Raw genomic sequence first — 16,205 nt, forward strand, 5'->3', positions numbered from 1 at the left:
ATGCTGTAAGGGGGGCGCCAGTGGGTACGAGCCGAAGAGAGGAGAAATGTTCCTTCCTCTCCATGGCTGTGTGAAGTGAGCGCTGATTGGAGGAGCAGCAGCAGGTGCTTCTGTCTGCTCCACCAATCGGCACAGCCTGTACTGCAGTGTCACACACACTCAGCACCTCACGCAGCTCCTTCCTGCTGTGCTGCTGCCACAGTGAAGACTCCTCCATGGAGCTCCAGAGTCAGGTAAGGCAGCAGCTTTAGCTTAATCTATGTTTATTTTTGTGCTGTGTGAGGGAGGGGGAGAGAGGGGGCTTTATGTGATGTGTAACAGGATGTGTTTTTTTTTTGTTTTTTTGCAAAGATCGATTTTGTGGGGGAGGGGAGACTAGGTGATAGGTACTTTGTGTGTATTTTTTACAGATCGATTTTGAGGGTGAGGGGACATTGCCCTAAATGCTATAGGAGTGTGGGGGATTCTTTATAAATGTATTTTGTATGGAGGGGGACTTCTGTATAGTTTATTTAGTGGTGTAGGAGCTTATTATGAGTCATTGGGGGAGAGGAACTTAGCGTTATGTTTGAGGAGAAAGGATTCTTTAGGGTACGGCCACACTGAGCGGCCCTTACACTGTCGCAACGCGGCCAACAACCGCGCTGGCACTATGTAGGAGCGGCTGTCAAATACCTCGTTAAGGGGTATTCCGGTTACATTCGCATGCGCACTACCGCTCCATTCATTCTCTATGGGAGCGCCGGAGATAGCCGAGTGCAGTGTTCTACTTTTTCCGGCACTGCCATAGAGAATAAATAGGGGGTAAGTTGTTGCAAAATCGTGCAGCCATAAAGGTTGTATTAATTCATGGCCGCACGTTAACGCGGGTAAACCGTCCCTTTATCTGCAAAATCGTGTGGCCATGAATTAATATACCCTTTATGGCCGCACGATTTTGCAAATTACAACAACTTACCCCCTATCCATTCTCTATGGGAGCGCCGGAAAAAGCCGAACACTGCACTCAGCTATCTCCGGCGCTCCCATAGAGAATGAATGGAGCGGCAGTGCAAATGTAACTGGAATACGTGCGGCCACTAACAGGCTGTTTGACAGCCGCACTGAACATGGTGCCGGCGTGGTTGTTAGCTGCGTTGCGACCGTGTCAGGGCCGCTCTGTGTGGCCTTACCCTTAGGCTGGATTCACACGAGCGTGTGCCTTTTGCGCACGCAAAAAACGCAGCGTTTTGCCTGCGCAAAATGCCCTTGACAACTCCGTGAGGCAGCATCATATGGGTGCGCGGCTGCGTGCTTTTTGCGCAGCCGCCATCATTATGACACTCCATTTGGATGTTTGTAAACAGAAAAGCACGTGATGCTTTTCTGTTTTCATTCATCCTTTTGACAGCTGTTGCGCGAATCACGCTGTTCGCACGGAAGTGCTTCCGTGTGACATGCGTGGTTTTCACGCACCCATTGACTTCAAAGTGTGCGTAATGCGTGAAAAACGCTCAAAGAACGGACATGTCGTGACTTTTACGCAGCGGACACACGCTACGTAAAAATCACGTACAAGTCTGCACGGCCCCATAGACGAATATAGGTCCGTGCGACGCGCGTGAAAATCACGCGCGTTGCACGGACGTATATCCCATTCGTCTGAATAAGCCCTTAGAGATAATATTTGTGGGGGAGAGCAACTTGATTATAAGGGTAGGAACACACAGGGCGGATACGTAAAACTACACAGTGTATACGTCCTGAGAACCGCAGGGAATTTCACCTGAAAAACAAATTTTGGTGCAGTTTTTTTGATGGAAAGACTACAGAAATAAATTTTAAAAAAAGCTAATACTCCCAGCCGTAGTCCCTCTCTCTCTCTGAGCGTAGCCCGGCCTCCTGCGATGACGCTGTAGTCCATGTGACCGCTGCAGCCTTTGATTGGCTGCAGCTGTCACATGGGATACATCGTCATCCCTGGAGGCCGGGCTACGCTCAGAACAGAATACGCATCGCTATGACTACGGCCGGGTGTATTACCTTTTTTTTTCTCATTTGAGATTAACGGTAAGCAAAGTTTTTATCATTGATCTTCCCCTTTGTTAACTCTGACCAAATATCATTATAATTGGTCAGAAACTAGCGAATCATGATGATAATTGGCTAAACGAAATAGGCCTTTAATGGGGGTATATTCAGGCTTAGTGCCTAGGACAGCGGGAGTTGTAAATACGGCCCTGCTAAAGACGCAGATACTATTGTACACTATAGCAGAGCAGGGAGGTATCTCCCGCTGTGTGATCCACTAGGCTGGTGGTTCCCAACATGAGGTTCCCATGAGAACCCTCCAGGGGTGCCGCGACACTCCTCTGGACAACTGCCACGGACGTGCTTTCTCTCCTCCTACTCATAGCGCCAAGTGGATGTGAGCAGGAGAAGATTTTTTAGCAGAACCCCTGTAGATAGCACCCCCGACTAAATGCACAGAGACGTCAGGGGCTTCTCCTGGAGTGGAATCCCCGGTCACAGCGTCGGCAACGCTGAGGACAGGGAATCCGCTTCAGACGTTAGTTGCCCCTGATGTCACTGGTCATATATGGACAGAGACATCAAGCACTCCGTCAAGGAGCGGAATCCCCAGCCACAGGGAGCTACAGTGGCGCTATCTACAGGAAGGGAGTGCTACCTACACGGGGGCTGTGTGGCACTACCTACAAGGGTGTGTGTGGCACTACAAGGGATCTGTGTGGCACTACCTACTAGGGGGCTGTGCGGCAAGGGGGGGATTTGTGGCACTACTTACTAGGGATGCACAATGCATCGAAACTTCGATACTGTTTCGATACTGTGCATCCCCAAATGGTTCGAGCCACACAGCTAAGTATAGTAATACATGATGAGTGAGAGCGGGGCTGCGGCTGTGTAATACAGCCATTGCCCCGCTCCTGAGTCCTGACAAGTGTGCGCCGCGAGGATGATGTGATGCGGCCAGCGCTGCACTAATGAGCGGCGGCACTGAAAACAGAACATGGCGGCCGCACTGCAAAACACCCCCGTGTTCTGTCTTCGGTATCTGCGCCGCCGCTCATTACTGCAGCGCCGGCCGCATTACCTCATGCTGACCGCGCGTGCACTTAATGTCAGGAGCGGGGCAATGACTGTATTACACATCCGCAGCCCCGCTCTATAACGGCGGAGATCAGAGAAACCGCTCATCTCCGCCGCTATTCTCCTGAATGCTGCGATCAAAGCTGACTGCAGCATTCAGGGAAAAGTGAGGAGGGGGGATGCCCCTAGGATCGCGTCACAGGGAATTCCTGTGACGCGATCGAGGGCCATACCATACACTGTATTACACATCCACAGCCCCGCTCTATAACGGCGGAGATCAGAGAAACCGCTCATCTCCGCCGCTATTCTCCTGAATGCTGCGATCAAAGCTGACTGCAGCATTCAGGGAAAAGTGAGGAGGGGGGATGCCCCTTGGATCGCGTCACAGGGAATTCCTGTGACGCGATCGAGGGCCATACCATATATGGGCAGACAGCCCAGGGTCTATTGAAGGACCCCAGGGCAGTCTTACTATATTTCCTGTTAGGGCATACTTAGGTATGTCCTAACAACTGCCTGCGTACTATACATACACAGGCTAATGTACTGGCATATATCTGATATATGCCAGTATATTAAAGTTTAAAAATAAAGTAAAAACATAAAGTAATGTTATATTTAAAAAAATACACATACGCCTTTTTTTTACAATAAACATTAAAATAAGTCTCAATACATAAAATATACACATATTCGGTATTGGCGCGGCCGTAATAACCGGCACACAATTTTTTTGCGTCATTTATGATGTGTACGCTGTAAAAAAAAAAAAAAAAAAACTTCTTTCACTTATTAATGTGAGGCACGAGGTGCGATGAATTTAACCTCCATGTGCCTCAAATTGATAGTAATTAACCCCATCATGTACCTCACACATTAACCCATTATGACTGAGAAACATGATGGGGTTAATTACTATTAATGTGAGGCAAATGGAGGTTAAATTCATCATCACACCTCGTGCCTCACATAAGAACATACTGTTGGCAAAGTATAGTTTTGGTATCGAAATCGCAATACTACACGAAGTATCGGTATCGGGGCAGTATGGCACTGTCTGCAAGGGGGATGTGGGGGCTGTATGTCACTCTCTACAAGGGGGATGTGGGGGCTCAATGCCACTCTCTATAAGGGGGAGGTGGGTGGTGTATGACACTGTCTACAAGGGGGCGGTGGGGGGCACTGTGTACAAGAGGAAGGTGGGGCTGTATGACACTACAAGGGGCAGATGCGGGATGTATGGCACTGTCTACAAGGAGGAGGTGGGGGATTATGGCACTGTCTACAGGGAGGCTGTACGGCACAATCTACAGGGGGCACTTTCTACTAGGGGGGCTGTGGGGGCATTATACTCTGTGGAGGCCACTAAGCGGACATCATACTGTGTAGGGGCACTACAGGGGGCAATATAATGTGTGTGGCACTTAGGGGGCATAACACTGTGTGGGCATAATTAGAGGACGAAATACTGTGTCCTTGAAGGCGTTATAATATATTATATTATTATTATACTGTGTGGGGGCACTAAAGGGGCATTACACTGTGTGGGGGCACTATATATGGCATTATACTGTGGGGAGGAATTATGCTTTTTTATGGGGCATTTTTTATAATGGCGTGGGGCGCCGAAAGATCATTTCGCACGGGGCGCCATCTACCCTAAGGCCGTCCCTGAGCGGTGAAATAGTCATTGCACGGAGGGGGAAGACTCTTGCCTGCCCACTGTGCTGCCCAGCCAATCAGCTCGCTTCTAGCTGTTTCCCTCTTCCTCGTGGCCTGTGCAGAGGGAAAGGTATGGCTACAACAAGAAGATCGTGCATGTCTGCTCCTCCCAGGAATCCTGACTCCTGCTGCTCTCTGACCCCACACCCGATGTATGTAAGTAGCAACTAGTAATGCAGCTATTAACCCCTTCATTGTTTATGTCTGTCATGCTGAGCAGTCACACTTCAGGGCTGACTGTTTAGCATAACAGACAAAGTATATCCATCCATCCATCCATCCATCCATCCATCCATCTTCTATCTATCTATCTATCTATCTATCTATCTATCTATCTATCTATCTATCTATCTATTATCTATCTCATATCTATCTATCTATCTATCTATCTATCTATCTATCTATCTATCTATCTATCTATCTATCTATCTATCTATCTATCTATCTATCTATCTATCTATCTATCTATCTATCTCATATCTATCTATCTATCTATCTATCTATCTATCTATCTATCTATCTATCTATCTATCTATCTATCTATCTATCTATCTATCTATCTATCTATCTATCTATCTATCTATCTATCTATCTATCTATCTCATATCTATCTATCTATCTATCTATCTATCTATCTATCTATCTATCTATCTATCTATCTATCTATCTATCTATCTATCTATCTATCTATCTATCTATCTATCTCATATCTATCTATCTCTCTATCTATCTATCTCTTATCCAATCGCGGTGTGTCGTACGAGCACTGTTCCTCCTTCAAAATAGCTGATTAACCGGGGTCCCGGCGGGTGTCTGCTAGGCACTGTATCTAAGCCAACTACATAGTAGGCTTAGATACATGGCCCATGTGTGATCCTGTCTGCTGGACCCTGTATCTAAGCCTACAATGTGTGTTACTAATGTTTTTTTTTTGTTTGCTTGTGTTTTTTTGCAGGTTCGGTCATTGGACTACTTTGGATTCGAGGACTACTTCGATGACAGCTTTTTTTATTTGGAATAAAATGGTTAATGAGGGTTGTGTGGGGGCGACAATTACGAAGGCGGTAGTAATAAAGTTTCAAAAAAATAAAAATATACAGATATAATATCTTATTGAAATAAAAAAAAAACACAGAACCCTCATTAACCATTTTATTGAGAATAAAAAAACGGCGCCATCAAAGTAGTCCAAAATCTGAAGTAGTCCAACATCCGAACCTGTAAAAAAACACAAACCCAAAAAGAATTTATAACACAAAAAAGCAAAACAATTCTTATACTTACGTTTCCGGGGTCCAGCGCTGGAGCCGCAATGTCAGTGAATGGGCCCTGTATCTAAGCCTATCATGTGTGATACTGTCTGCTGAGCCAATGTAGCTAATCCTATCAATATCTATAGGGTCGTAGTGCTATAGATATGCTGTCTCATATATATATGTATATTGCCCCTGATATTTTAAGACCTTAGTGACACCCCTGGCTGCTAGTGTTGCATCATTGAGTCACTTAGGAGACCCATTGATGCAGCTGAAAGCTGCGGACCGTCGACCATGAGAAGAAATTTGGGGGAGGGCCCAAGAAGAACTTTTGCACCAGGGCCCATGAGCCTTTAGCTACGCCCATGTACAGGGAGCCTGGTGTGGCATCTACAGGGAGGCTGGTGTGGCATCTACAGGGAGGCTGGTGTGGCATCTACAGGGAGGCTGGTGTGGAACGATCTACAGGGAGGCTGGTGTGGCATCTACAGGGAGGGTGGTGTGGCATCATCTACAGGGAGGCTGGTGTGGCATCATCTACAGGGAGGCTGGTGTGGCATCATCTACAGGGAGGCTGGTGTGGCACGATCTACAGGGAGGCAGGTGTGGCATGATCTACAGGGAGGCAGGTGTGGCATGATCTGCAGAGAGGCTGGTGTGGCATGATCTACAGGGAGGCTGGTGTGGCATCATCTACAGGGAGGCTGGTGTGGCATCATATACAGGGAGGCTGGTGTGGCATCATCTACAGGGAGGCTGGTGTGGCATCATCTACAGGGAGGCTGGTGTGGCATCATCTACAGGGAGGCTGGTGTGGCATCATCTACAGGGAGGCTGGTGTGGCATTATATACAGGGAGGTGTGTGGCATCATATACAGGGAGGCTGTAAATAGTGTCTAGGTGAACATGTGACCTTCCTTTGGGTGTTTTCAGGGGGCTGGGACAAAAAAAGCCTGACCAATGAAATTCATCAGTTTTTTTTTAACGGCCATGAAAATGGATGTCAAAATGGAAAATGGATGTCAAACGGCCATTAAAAACGGACAGATGGACTGGAAATGGATGAAAATTTGGAGATAAACGGATGCAAAATGGCCATGAAAAACTGACAGTTGATCAGTTTTTAATGGACATTTTTTTTCACTGTCGTGTGAATAAGGCCTAAGGCCTTATTCACATGACAGTGAAAAAAAATGTCCATTAAAAACTGATCAATGGTCAGTTTTTCATGGCCGTTTTGCATCAGTGTGTCTCTAAATTTTCATCCATTTCCAGTCCGTCTGTCCGTTTTTAATGGCCGTTTGACATCCATTTTACATCAGTTTTTCATGGCCGTTAAAAAAACTGATGAATTTCATTGGTCAGGTTTTTTTTGTCCCAGCCCCCTGAAAACAACCAAAAGAAGATCACATGTTCACCTATACACTATTTTCTCTGGCTTCTACTGAATAAAGACTTCAGGCACTGGGGACCCTTGACGTTGGGTTGCGAGCTTTGCGTATTTTGGCCAAAATAACAACTAATACCCCATGTTTCATGGATATTTCTTACTACGTATACTACACTTTTTTTCAGGACGCAGCCGGGTCTTATATGCTGGGAGGGCATGATGTGCTGGCGTTTGGTTTGGAATGCAGAGCAGCCCGCTTTAGCTAACACTAGCGGCGTTACAAATAGGCTGTTATTCGGCAAGATACGCCATGCCTGACGACCAGCACATTATCCCTCCACGTATTGCACATAGTACTGACACCCCATGTACTATTCACAGCACTGACCCCTATTCATCACATTTATTTTATTTATTTTTATTACATTATTAGGGGGGATTCAGACGAGCGCGATTTGCGCGCGTGCAGGCCGCGTATTTTCTGCGCATCACGCACAGCACTATAGAAGTCAATGAGGCAGTTCAAACAGTGCGTGATTCTTGCGCAGCGTTTGTTCGCTGCGTACTATACGCGACAGGTTCAAAAACTCTGCGTATTTCACGCATCACGCACCCATTGAAGTCAATGGGTGCGTGAAAATCACGCATGTCATACGCTGGCAGCAGCTGCGAACGCGCGTTTTTCACGCAGGACACGTTGTCTCAATGCAAATGAGTTTGAACTAACTAGTTGAAACCAGCAGAAAAGCAGGAAGTTGGTTAGACAGCAGGTTTTGCAAAAGAGGCCACACCGTTTGCAAAAGCACCACAAGCACTTTGCAGGCATGCCTCGGCAGATGGATGTTGGGAAGCTCATTCGGTTAGTTCAGGAGCGGCCGGAGGTCTGGAACACCCATGCGGAGTCGTACCATGACCGCACATTGAAGGAGGCAGCATGGGAGCAGATAGCAGAGGCGCTATTTGAGCAGGAGTGGGCCGACAGCCGCACCCGTGACCGGCTACAAATTGGTGAGTGGATATCTGTGTGTCGCCATTGATGTGTATAATGACATCCATATTGGATATTGCGTCCCTGCTGAATAATTGCCTGTCATTGCCAACGTTTCTGTTCAGTGCCATCTTTATATATAGTATCATCAACTTAGGCTTGTTCTTGTGTAGACGTGTGTTTAATAACACCAGTTTATACATGCACTGTCTGTGTGCGCACTCACATCTGCTGAGTTTAATCAATGATGTGTTCTTATTCATCATACAGTGGACGATGTAAAGAGACGGTGGCGCAGCTCGAGGGACCAGTTCCGTCGAGAACATGGATCCGGCGCCCGTAGCGGAGATGGTGGTCCCCAAAAACGGCGCTACATGTACTACGACCAGCTGTTGTTCCTGCGGGAAATAATGGACATGCGACCGTAAGTACTCGTTGTTGTCCCTTTGTGGCCACGTCACCCTCCAAACATGTTACATACCCCAAAACGCCTTGGTGTTTGCACATGACATTTGTTTCCTCAACTGACGTGTCCCCTATATTATAGAACTAGCGACACTCTGGATGCTTCAGAAGAGGAGGCACGGCCCCAGTGTAGCCAGGCGTCCGAAGCCGCTGCTCCCCTGGTCGCCCTCACCCCGGAGGCCACTAGAGAGGATCCTGGTCCAGTCGCCTCAGCGCCTGAAGCAGGACAACCGGACCAAGTGGCACCTAGACAAGCAGCACCCCGCCGCAGACGTCCTGGTAACCCACCCGCAGCTGCACAGGTGGACGCCCGTGTTCTGGAGTACCTGCGCCGTGCAGCCGATGAGGACCAGCAAGATTTTTTTTGCCGGAGCATGGCACCTTTGATGCGGCGGGTACCAGAGGATAGGTTGGTGCGGCTGCAAATAAATATGCTGTCTTTAATCGACTGTGCGACACCCCCGCTAAGTCCAGGCCGGTGCTTTACTTCTCTGGAGCACTGGCGTAGTGTATATATGCCCTCAGCGCGTGCCCATGTGCCAAGGCCCTCCCAACCTGCCCCCGTCTTCTCGCAGATGGCGCAATACCCTCCTGCCCCAAGATACCTCTCCCCTGCCCCAATGCCTGGGCCAGTCCATCACTTTCCTCAATACTCCATACCTGGGCCAAGTTTACAGGCTCACATGCAGCCTCAGGGTTACCACCCGCAGTATCAACCCCAATATGCTGTGCAGGAACAGGCTCCTCAGGGCCGGGGACAGCAGAGTGGTGCGGAACGGTCGGGTTACAGCTCGCCGACCCATGCCTATCAGAATCTTTAGGGGCTCTTTTTTTCTACCGACACATGTTAGAAATCGATGACATGCTAGGAATTTGTTGTATATGCATCATGTTGGTGCACTTTTTTGTTCGGGTATGTTTTCCCGCCTCTGTATTTATTTGGCTGATATGGCGAGTATGTGCCACAAACATGACTACTACTAAAGTTCGATATTTTGAAGTTCTGTGTGGACAATCCTTTTGTTACCTTGCACACCTTTTCTACTGCCTCTACCGCTAGGAGGTGCTGTTGCCTTAGAGGTTGTGACGGTATTACATTTCTCCACCACATCTTTGAGGTCTTCGTTGTTCGGAAGGGGTTTGGAATACCAGGAACTCAGCTGTAATTAGTATAGTTAGTGTTTGGCCAGAACTAACTTTACTCCCCCCGAAACGCTCACATACATATAGGCCAGGAAATACATAGTTTCCACAAGAGGATGTGATGTCCATGCATTCCTGCCGTCTAAAAAGGGTATTCCAAGCGCCTACCGAGCTTTAAGCTCGCAACCCACGTCAAGGGGCCTCAAGTTTTGCGAGTCCCTAACCCTCCCCCACACCCCCCCCCACCAAAAAAGGCCTTGAGGGATAAACAGACGTTCTCTCAAATAAGATTAACTTCACCACAACTCAAATGGCAGCGTTCTGGCAGGTCACTTCTCAAGCCTGCCTGGCAAAATACTCGGCAAATTGGTGGCGCACTCGCTGCCCACATGTCGGTGGCCGGCCAGGCCGAGCAGCCTGGCTCAGGCTGGTGGTGGGTGCAGATGTTCCCATATATTCCACATCATGAGCGGCATCATTGATGCGGGTAAAGTTGTGCAGCACAACACAGGCTTTGATCACGCATGTGACATTTGACGGCGACAATTGCATTGATGTCATCAGGACCCTCCACTTGCTGGTCATGATGCCAAAGGCACATTCCACGACTTTCCGTGCTCTGCATAGTCGCTGATTGAAAATGCGCCTACGGTTATCCATGCCCCTCCGCGCAAATGGCCGCATTACGTGTTTGCTGAGGGCAAAACCTTCATCTGCAACCATAACATAAGGAAGGGGTGGCCCGCTGGTGCCAGGGAGGATGCTAGGCTCGGGGACATCAAGTTGGTTGGACATTAGACGCTGTGCCATTCTAGATGAGCGAAAAATGCGTGCATCCGCCGAGCTGCCATAGGACCCGATGTCCACGATGGTAAAGCAGAAATTACAGTCCGACAACGCAAGCAAAACTATTGAAAAATACTGCTTGTAATTGAAGTAGCGAGAGCCAGAGTGGGGCGGTTTCTGCACACGGATGTGCTTCCCATCGAGTGCACCAATACAGTTAGGAAATTGGGTGTCGCGTTCAAACTGCTGCGCTATGCGAAGCCAGTGTTGGGCCGTAGGCTGAGGGATCACGCTGCTCTTCAATCTCTGCCACAGGACCACACAGGTTGCTGGGACAATGCCGCAAATAGTGGAGACTCCAATTAGGAATTCAAAATGAAGGGCATGGTAGCTAATGCCGGTCGCCAAAAAACTACAGAAATTCATACAAGCAAAGCACAAAGAAAACATGTTAGTTTAGGACATTAAGGACATTAAAAAAGGTGTAACCTGGCTCACAAAACTGCACATACCGTAACGTCAGAAGGAGACGCTCCTCGGGGGAAATACAGCGTCGCATGTTTGTGTTCTGATAGGTTATTCCAGGCCGAACCAGCTCCAGCAGCATATCAAAGGCATGCACAGACAGGCGGCAAAAGGCCCGAAATTTCTCAGGGTGACGACGGAGGTCAGCAAAGAGGATATGAAAATGCCCTTTAGAGGTGCGTTGGGCCACTATTGGGTGAACCCACATCCTACCTGATCTCCGCCGGTGTGGCCGTAGAGGGCTACCTCGTTGCCCAAACCTACGGGATATCATCCATGCTAATAGCACACGGGCCAGAGAGCTAGGTGGCATCAATGCAGTCTGGCAGACAAACTTCACTAAAATACTGGTAGAAACAGTGGGTTGCATCCAAAGCACACAAATGAATTAACACAGGTGCACACATGAAGCAGGGGTATTGCATTAATGGCCCTTTTGAAGCCTGGCGTAAACAGAACAGCTGAGTGCGTTTTTTCCACGCGCGGGAAAAACGCATGTCTTACGCGCGTATTACACGCATACATCGTTCAAAAACGCATTGGCCACGCTGCTGACACGCTCGCAAAACGCTGCGTTGTTTGCGCGCGCAAAAACGCAACGTTCGTGTGAATCTCCCCTTACACAGTTCTGACACTTTCATACATACATATTTATTTTTTACCATCCATTCACACCCTAGCACTACACTGACACACATTTATCGCACACCTTTGAGCACTTAGTCCGCCACTCCCCTCAAGACTAGTGGGAGGGGCTATCACTATTTAATGCACACTCCTTCTGCAGCATTCTTTGACCCGTCTGCGTCCTGATGGGAACGGGTTTTCACCCACCCACCTACCTAGTGAGTATGGCCTTTTTTGTGGTTTTGATATTTATGTCCCATTTTTTTCTGTTTGTGTTTTTAAATTAGGAACGAAAAGTTCTGGTTAGGGACTCGCAAGGCACTGGGGACCCTTGACGTTGGGTTGCGAGCTTTGCGTATTTTGGCCAAAATAACAACTAATACCCCATGTTTCATGGATATTTCTTACTACGTATACTACACTTTTTTTCAGGACGCAGCCGGGTCTTATATGCTGGGAGGGCATGATGTGCTGGCGTTTGGTTTGGAATGCAGAGCAGCCCGCTTTAGCTAACACTAGCGGCGTTACAAATAGGCTGTTATTCGGCAAGATACGCCATGCCTGACGACCAGCACATTATCCCTCCACGTATTGCACATAGTACTGACACCCCATGTACTATTCACAGCACTGACCCCTATTCATCACATTTATTTTATTTATTTTTATTACATTATTACACAGTTCTGACACTTTCATACATACATATTTATTTTTTACCATCCATTCACACCCTAGCACTACACTGACACACATTTATCGCACACCTTTGAGCACTTAGTCCGCCACTCCCCTCAAGACTAGTGGGAGGGGCTATCACTATTTAATGCACACTCCTTCTGCAGCATTCTTTGACCCGTCTGCGTCCTGATGGGAACGGGTTTTCACCCACCCACCTACCTAGTGAGTATGGCCTTTTTTGTGGTTTTGAATAAAGACTTTTGTTGAGTCCCTAGTTTTTCTACATTGTTTTCTGGAGTATTTATAGCTATTTGTGGCTTGCAATATGTCCTCAGTACCTGTAGACAGTGTACTACGGAATTGGCTGATCTCTGGGCAATTTGGGGAGCCCGTGCCGGAGTCAGTCATTGTGCAGTACTGCTGCTCTGCTCCTATTCAAGTGAATAGGAGTTGAGTTGCAGTACTGCAGCACATCCACTATTCAGTGTACACAGCCATTTGCTTCCAAAACCTGCCACTGCATAACATCCGGTGCTCGGAGGCAGCCAGAACAGCTGATCGGTGCGGGGTCCGGCTGTCGTACCCTCATCGATCATGTGCTGATGACCTATCAGTATGAAAAACCTATCCATGCATGGACAACCCCTTTATCTAAACTGTTGCTAAACTTTTAACATGTTATAGTGACATGTCAGAAGTTTTGATTGTTGGGGGCACGAGCACTGAGACCCCCACCTATCACTAAAACTAAGTGGCAGAAGCACTTATAGGTGAGCACTGGGCCGCTTTGTTTATGATTAGCCTTCCCAGGAGCGGTGTACGGACTGATATATTTTATATTGAGCCCATACACCACTCTGAGGAAAGCCAATCCTAAATAAAGTGTCACAGCGCTCTCCCAAGTGTTTATGCAGCTTCTTTTTAGCTATCCGTGGGGGTCGAAGTGCTCGGATCCCCAATGATGAAAAAACTTCTGACATCTCACTGTGAGATATCACTTTTTTAAATAATTTCACCCTTTCAACTGGTTTTGTGTCCACATGGGTTTTCATACCCCTGACCTATCCACAAGATAGGTTATCAGTAAATGATCTGTGGGGTGCAACAATCAGACACCCACACAGATCATCTGAACCAGCTGCCTCTGTGCCTCTGAAGCTGTAAGCAGGGACAGGTGGCAGATGCAGCTCTGCTGTTTAGGACCAGATCTTCAGTACCGTGGTGCCACTGCTATACAGTGGACTTTGCTGGAAGAAGACACACGACACCGTTGTAAAAGTGAAAAAAAAACCTTTTAATACAATAAAGTTAACAATTCAAATACGCCAACATGGCGACAACAAAAGCACCAACATGGTGCAAAAGTACCGTTAAAAGAAATACTTAGAGAAACAAAACAATTTAATTGTCTAATAACTGCTGGAAAGAGGTGTCAGGGGTAGTTCTAACAAAACTACCCTCTAAAACATCCTGGTTACCCTGGATAGGGTAGTGCCCCGAGTAGCCTGGGACAGGTGGTGGGCCAGATGGTCCAGGTGGTACAGTTGACGAGTAGGACGACGGTCCAGGTTGGCTCGGTCCATACTGTCCTGTAGAAGGACCAGGTCGGCTGTATGGTACGGCTGATTGTGCAGCCGGAATCTGTACTGGAAATTGCCCATGAGCACCATAATCGCTACGTTGGGTGCGGTCCTGACTAAAAAGGAGTGGGGACGATTCCATTCCCCAATAATGGTTGCGTGTCCCAGTTGTTGCAGGTGGAAATTGTGCCTCATCCAGCTGTTGTTGATATGCACTGAGGCACCTCACTATGGGGGATGGATTGTTTGGAGGGACAAAAGCCTCCAAAACAGATATTACTGCCATGTGAGCACGGTACCTGTTTGCTTCTGGGATCCGGCGCAAGAGGGGTCCCAAAGATCGTAGGAATGACTCTTCAACACCCTCCTGCGAGGATCTTTCAAGGTACTCCAGTACCCTCTGGTTTATTCTGGCCCTGGTTACGTTCTCCTCAGAGGCAGAAGCTGTTGAACGTTTCCGTCTTTGCACTGGACGGATGGCAGAGGTTGTAACTGAGGGAGTCGCTAGCTCCTCGGTGTTGATTGTGGTGAGGTCCTGGGCATCAGGAAGATCGATCTGGGTGTCATCCTCGTCGACCTCTTCCACATCCTCTTGCTCCTGTGGTGGATGGACCAACAAATTATCATTTGATCTATATTGTGAAAGACATGGAAAATGTATGATTAATCAGTGTGAAAGTACATACCATATTGGCCTTTGCGGCACTATAGTATGGACCAAAGGGGTCTTTGGTCCCACTATCATGCAATTTACCACTTAAACAATTAACTGCCTGTTGCATGATGTTAGCGACCAAAGTAGAATTTTTTTAAATTTTATTTGATTTAATTTTAATATGGTATAAACTAAAAATAAAAAGACGCTCAAAATAAATTACTTACGGCCGCATGTCCATAACTCTGTTAAGAAACTGTAATTGCTTGTGATAGGAGTAGGGCCTTTTCTTCAAAGGAGCATCCCCACTCCTGGCGTGCTCCCTGAGATATTTCTTATATTGGTCACGGCAACATGCCAATCGTGACTTCACATCTTTAACTGTAAAATAAATATATAAATGATTAAGCTAGTTTAAACATAAAGGGCCCTGTAACAAGAGGAAATTGTGGCAATTGTGTGAAATTGTGGCAATTGTGTGAAAAGGGCAAAGGTTGAGGGGCTTCTGTTGGAGCTTTCAGTGGGGGGAACCACTCAACAGAAAGGCAAACACAAACATTAGCTTCCCTTTGTTTCACCATTGTTCTCAATGGTGACGTAAACGTTGCTAAAGGTTGTCGTTTGCCAACGTTGTGACAGGGTTCCCTTGTTTTGATAGAATCAATAGCACAGTCAACGGAAGGGACAGCGTTACTTACCAACCAGATCGCGCATCTTGCCTCCTTTTGCCCACTCGATAGGGAACATCTCCTGCCCAATTTCTTCCCAGACGGCATCCTTTCGGTGGCGGTTATGGTATTCTTCGCTAGCCGTGTCCCAGACAGCTGGCCGCTCCTGGACAAGCAAAATTAGGCGCTCTACATCCATGTTTCTTGGCATTCTGTGATGTTTGCTGTAATGTCAGGTGTTGAAAAAGAAAATTTCGTAATACATTTATTTTGACCATGCACCCGCTATCAGTATTGATCTGAACGTATCAAGCTGTGTAGCTTTTTATATTACAATGTATAATTTAAAGGGCAAGGCTAATGGATATGTGCTGATGCTCCCACTCAGTGTCCCTGAAGATGATGCCACACAGTGCCCCTGTAGATAGTGCCACACAGTAACTACGCACAAAGTGCCACACTGTCCACATGTAGATATTGCCATGTACTGCACCCTGTAGATAACGCCACAGACCTCCTGTATATGATGCCCCACAGCCTCCCTGTGTATGATGCCCACAGCCTCCCTGTATATGATGCCACACAGCCTCCCTGTATATGATGCCACACAGCCTCCCTGTATATG

At 47.5% G+C, this 16,205-nt stretch overlaps 1 protein-coding gene across 1 annotated transcript; it reads left to right on the plus strand.

Annotated features, from left to right (window-relative positions):
- The first annotated feature begins 7,977 nt into the window (after positions 1-7,977).
- On the plus strand, positions 7,978-9,915 carry LOC142750973 (uncharacterized). Its single transcript, XM_075859951.1, has 3 exons — positions 7,978-8,470; positions 8,721-8,874; positions 8,998-9,915. The coding sequence occupies exons 1-3, from the start codon at positions 8,287-8,289 to the stop codon at positions 9,734-9,736; spliced, it is 1,077 nt and encodes a 358-aa protein (XP_075716066.1). The 5' UTR covers positions 7,978-8,286; the 3' UTR covers positions 9,737-9,915.
- Positions 9,916-16,205: the final 6,290 nt, after the last annotated feature.

This window comes from Rhinoderma darwinii, chromosome 3 (assembly GCF_050947455.1).
Source record: "Rhinoderma darwinii isolate aRhiDar2 chromosome 3, aRhiDar2.hap1, whole genome shotgun sequence".
NCBI classification, from domain to species: domain Eukaryota; kingdom Metazoa; phylum Chordata; class Amphibia; order Anura; family Rhinodermatidae; genus Rhinoderma; species Rhinoderma darwinii.

Bases quoted from the DNA above. Each gene is read 5' to 3' on its own strand.
- LOC142750973 (XM_075859951.1), top strand. From the start codon at position 8,287: ATGCCTCGGCAGATGGATGTTGGGAAGCTCATTCGGTTAGTTCAGGAG. The intron at 8,471-8,720 runs GTGAGTGGATAT...TTCATCATACAG, and splicing joins CCGTGACCGGCTACAAATTG to TGGACGATGTAAAGAGACGG. The intron at 8,875-8,997 runs GTAAGTACTCGT...CCTATATTATAG, and splicing joins GAAATAATGGACATGCGACC to AACTAGCGACACTCTGGATG.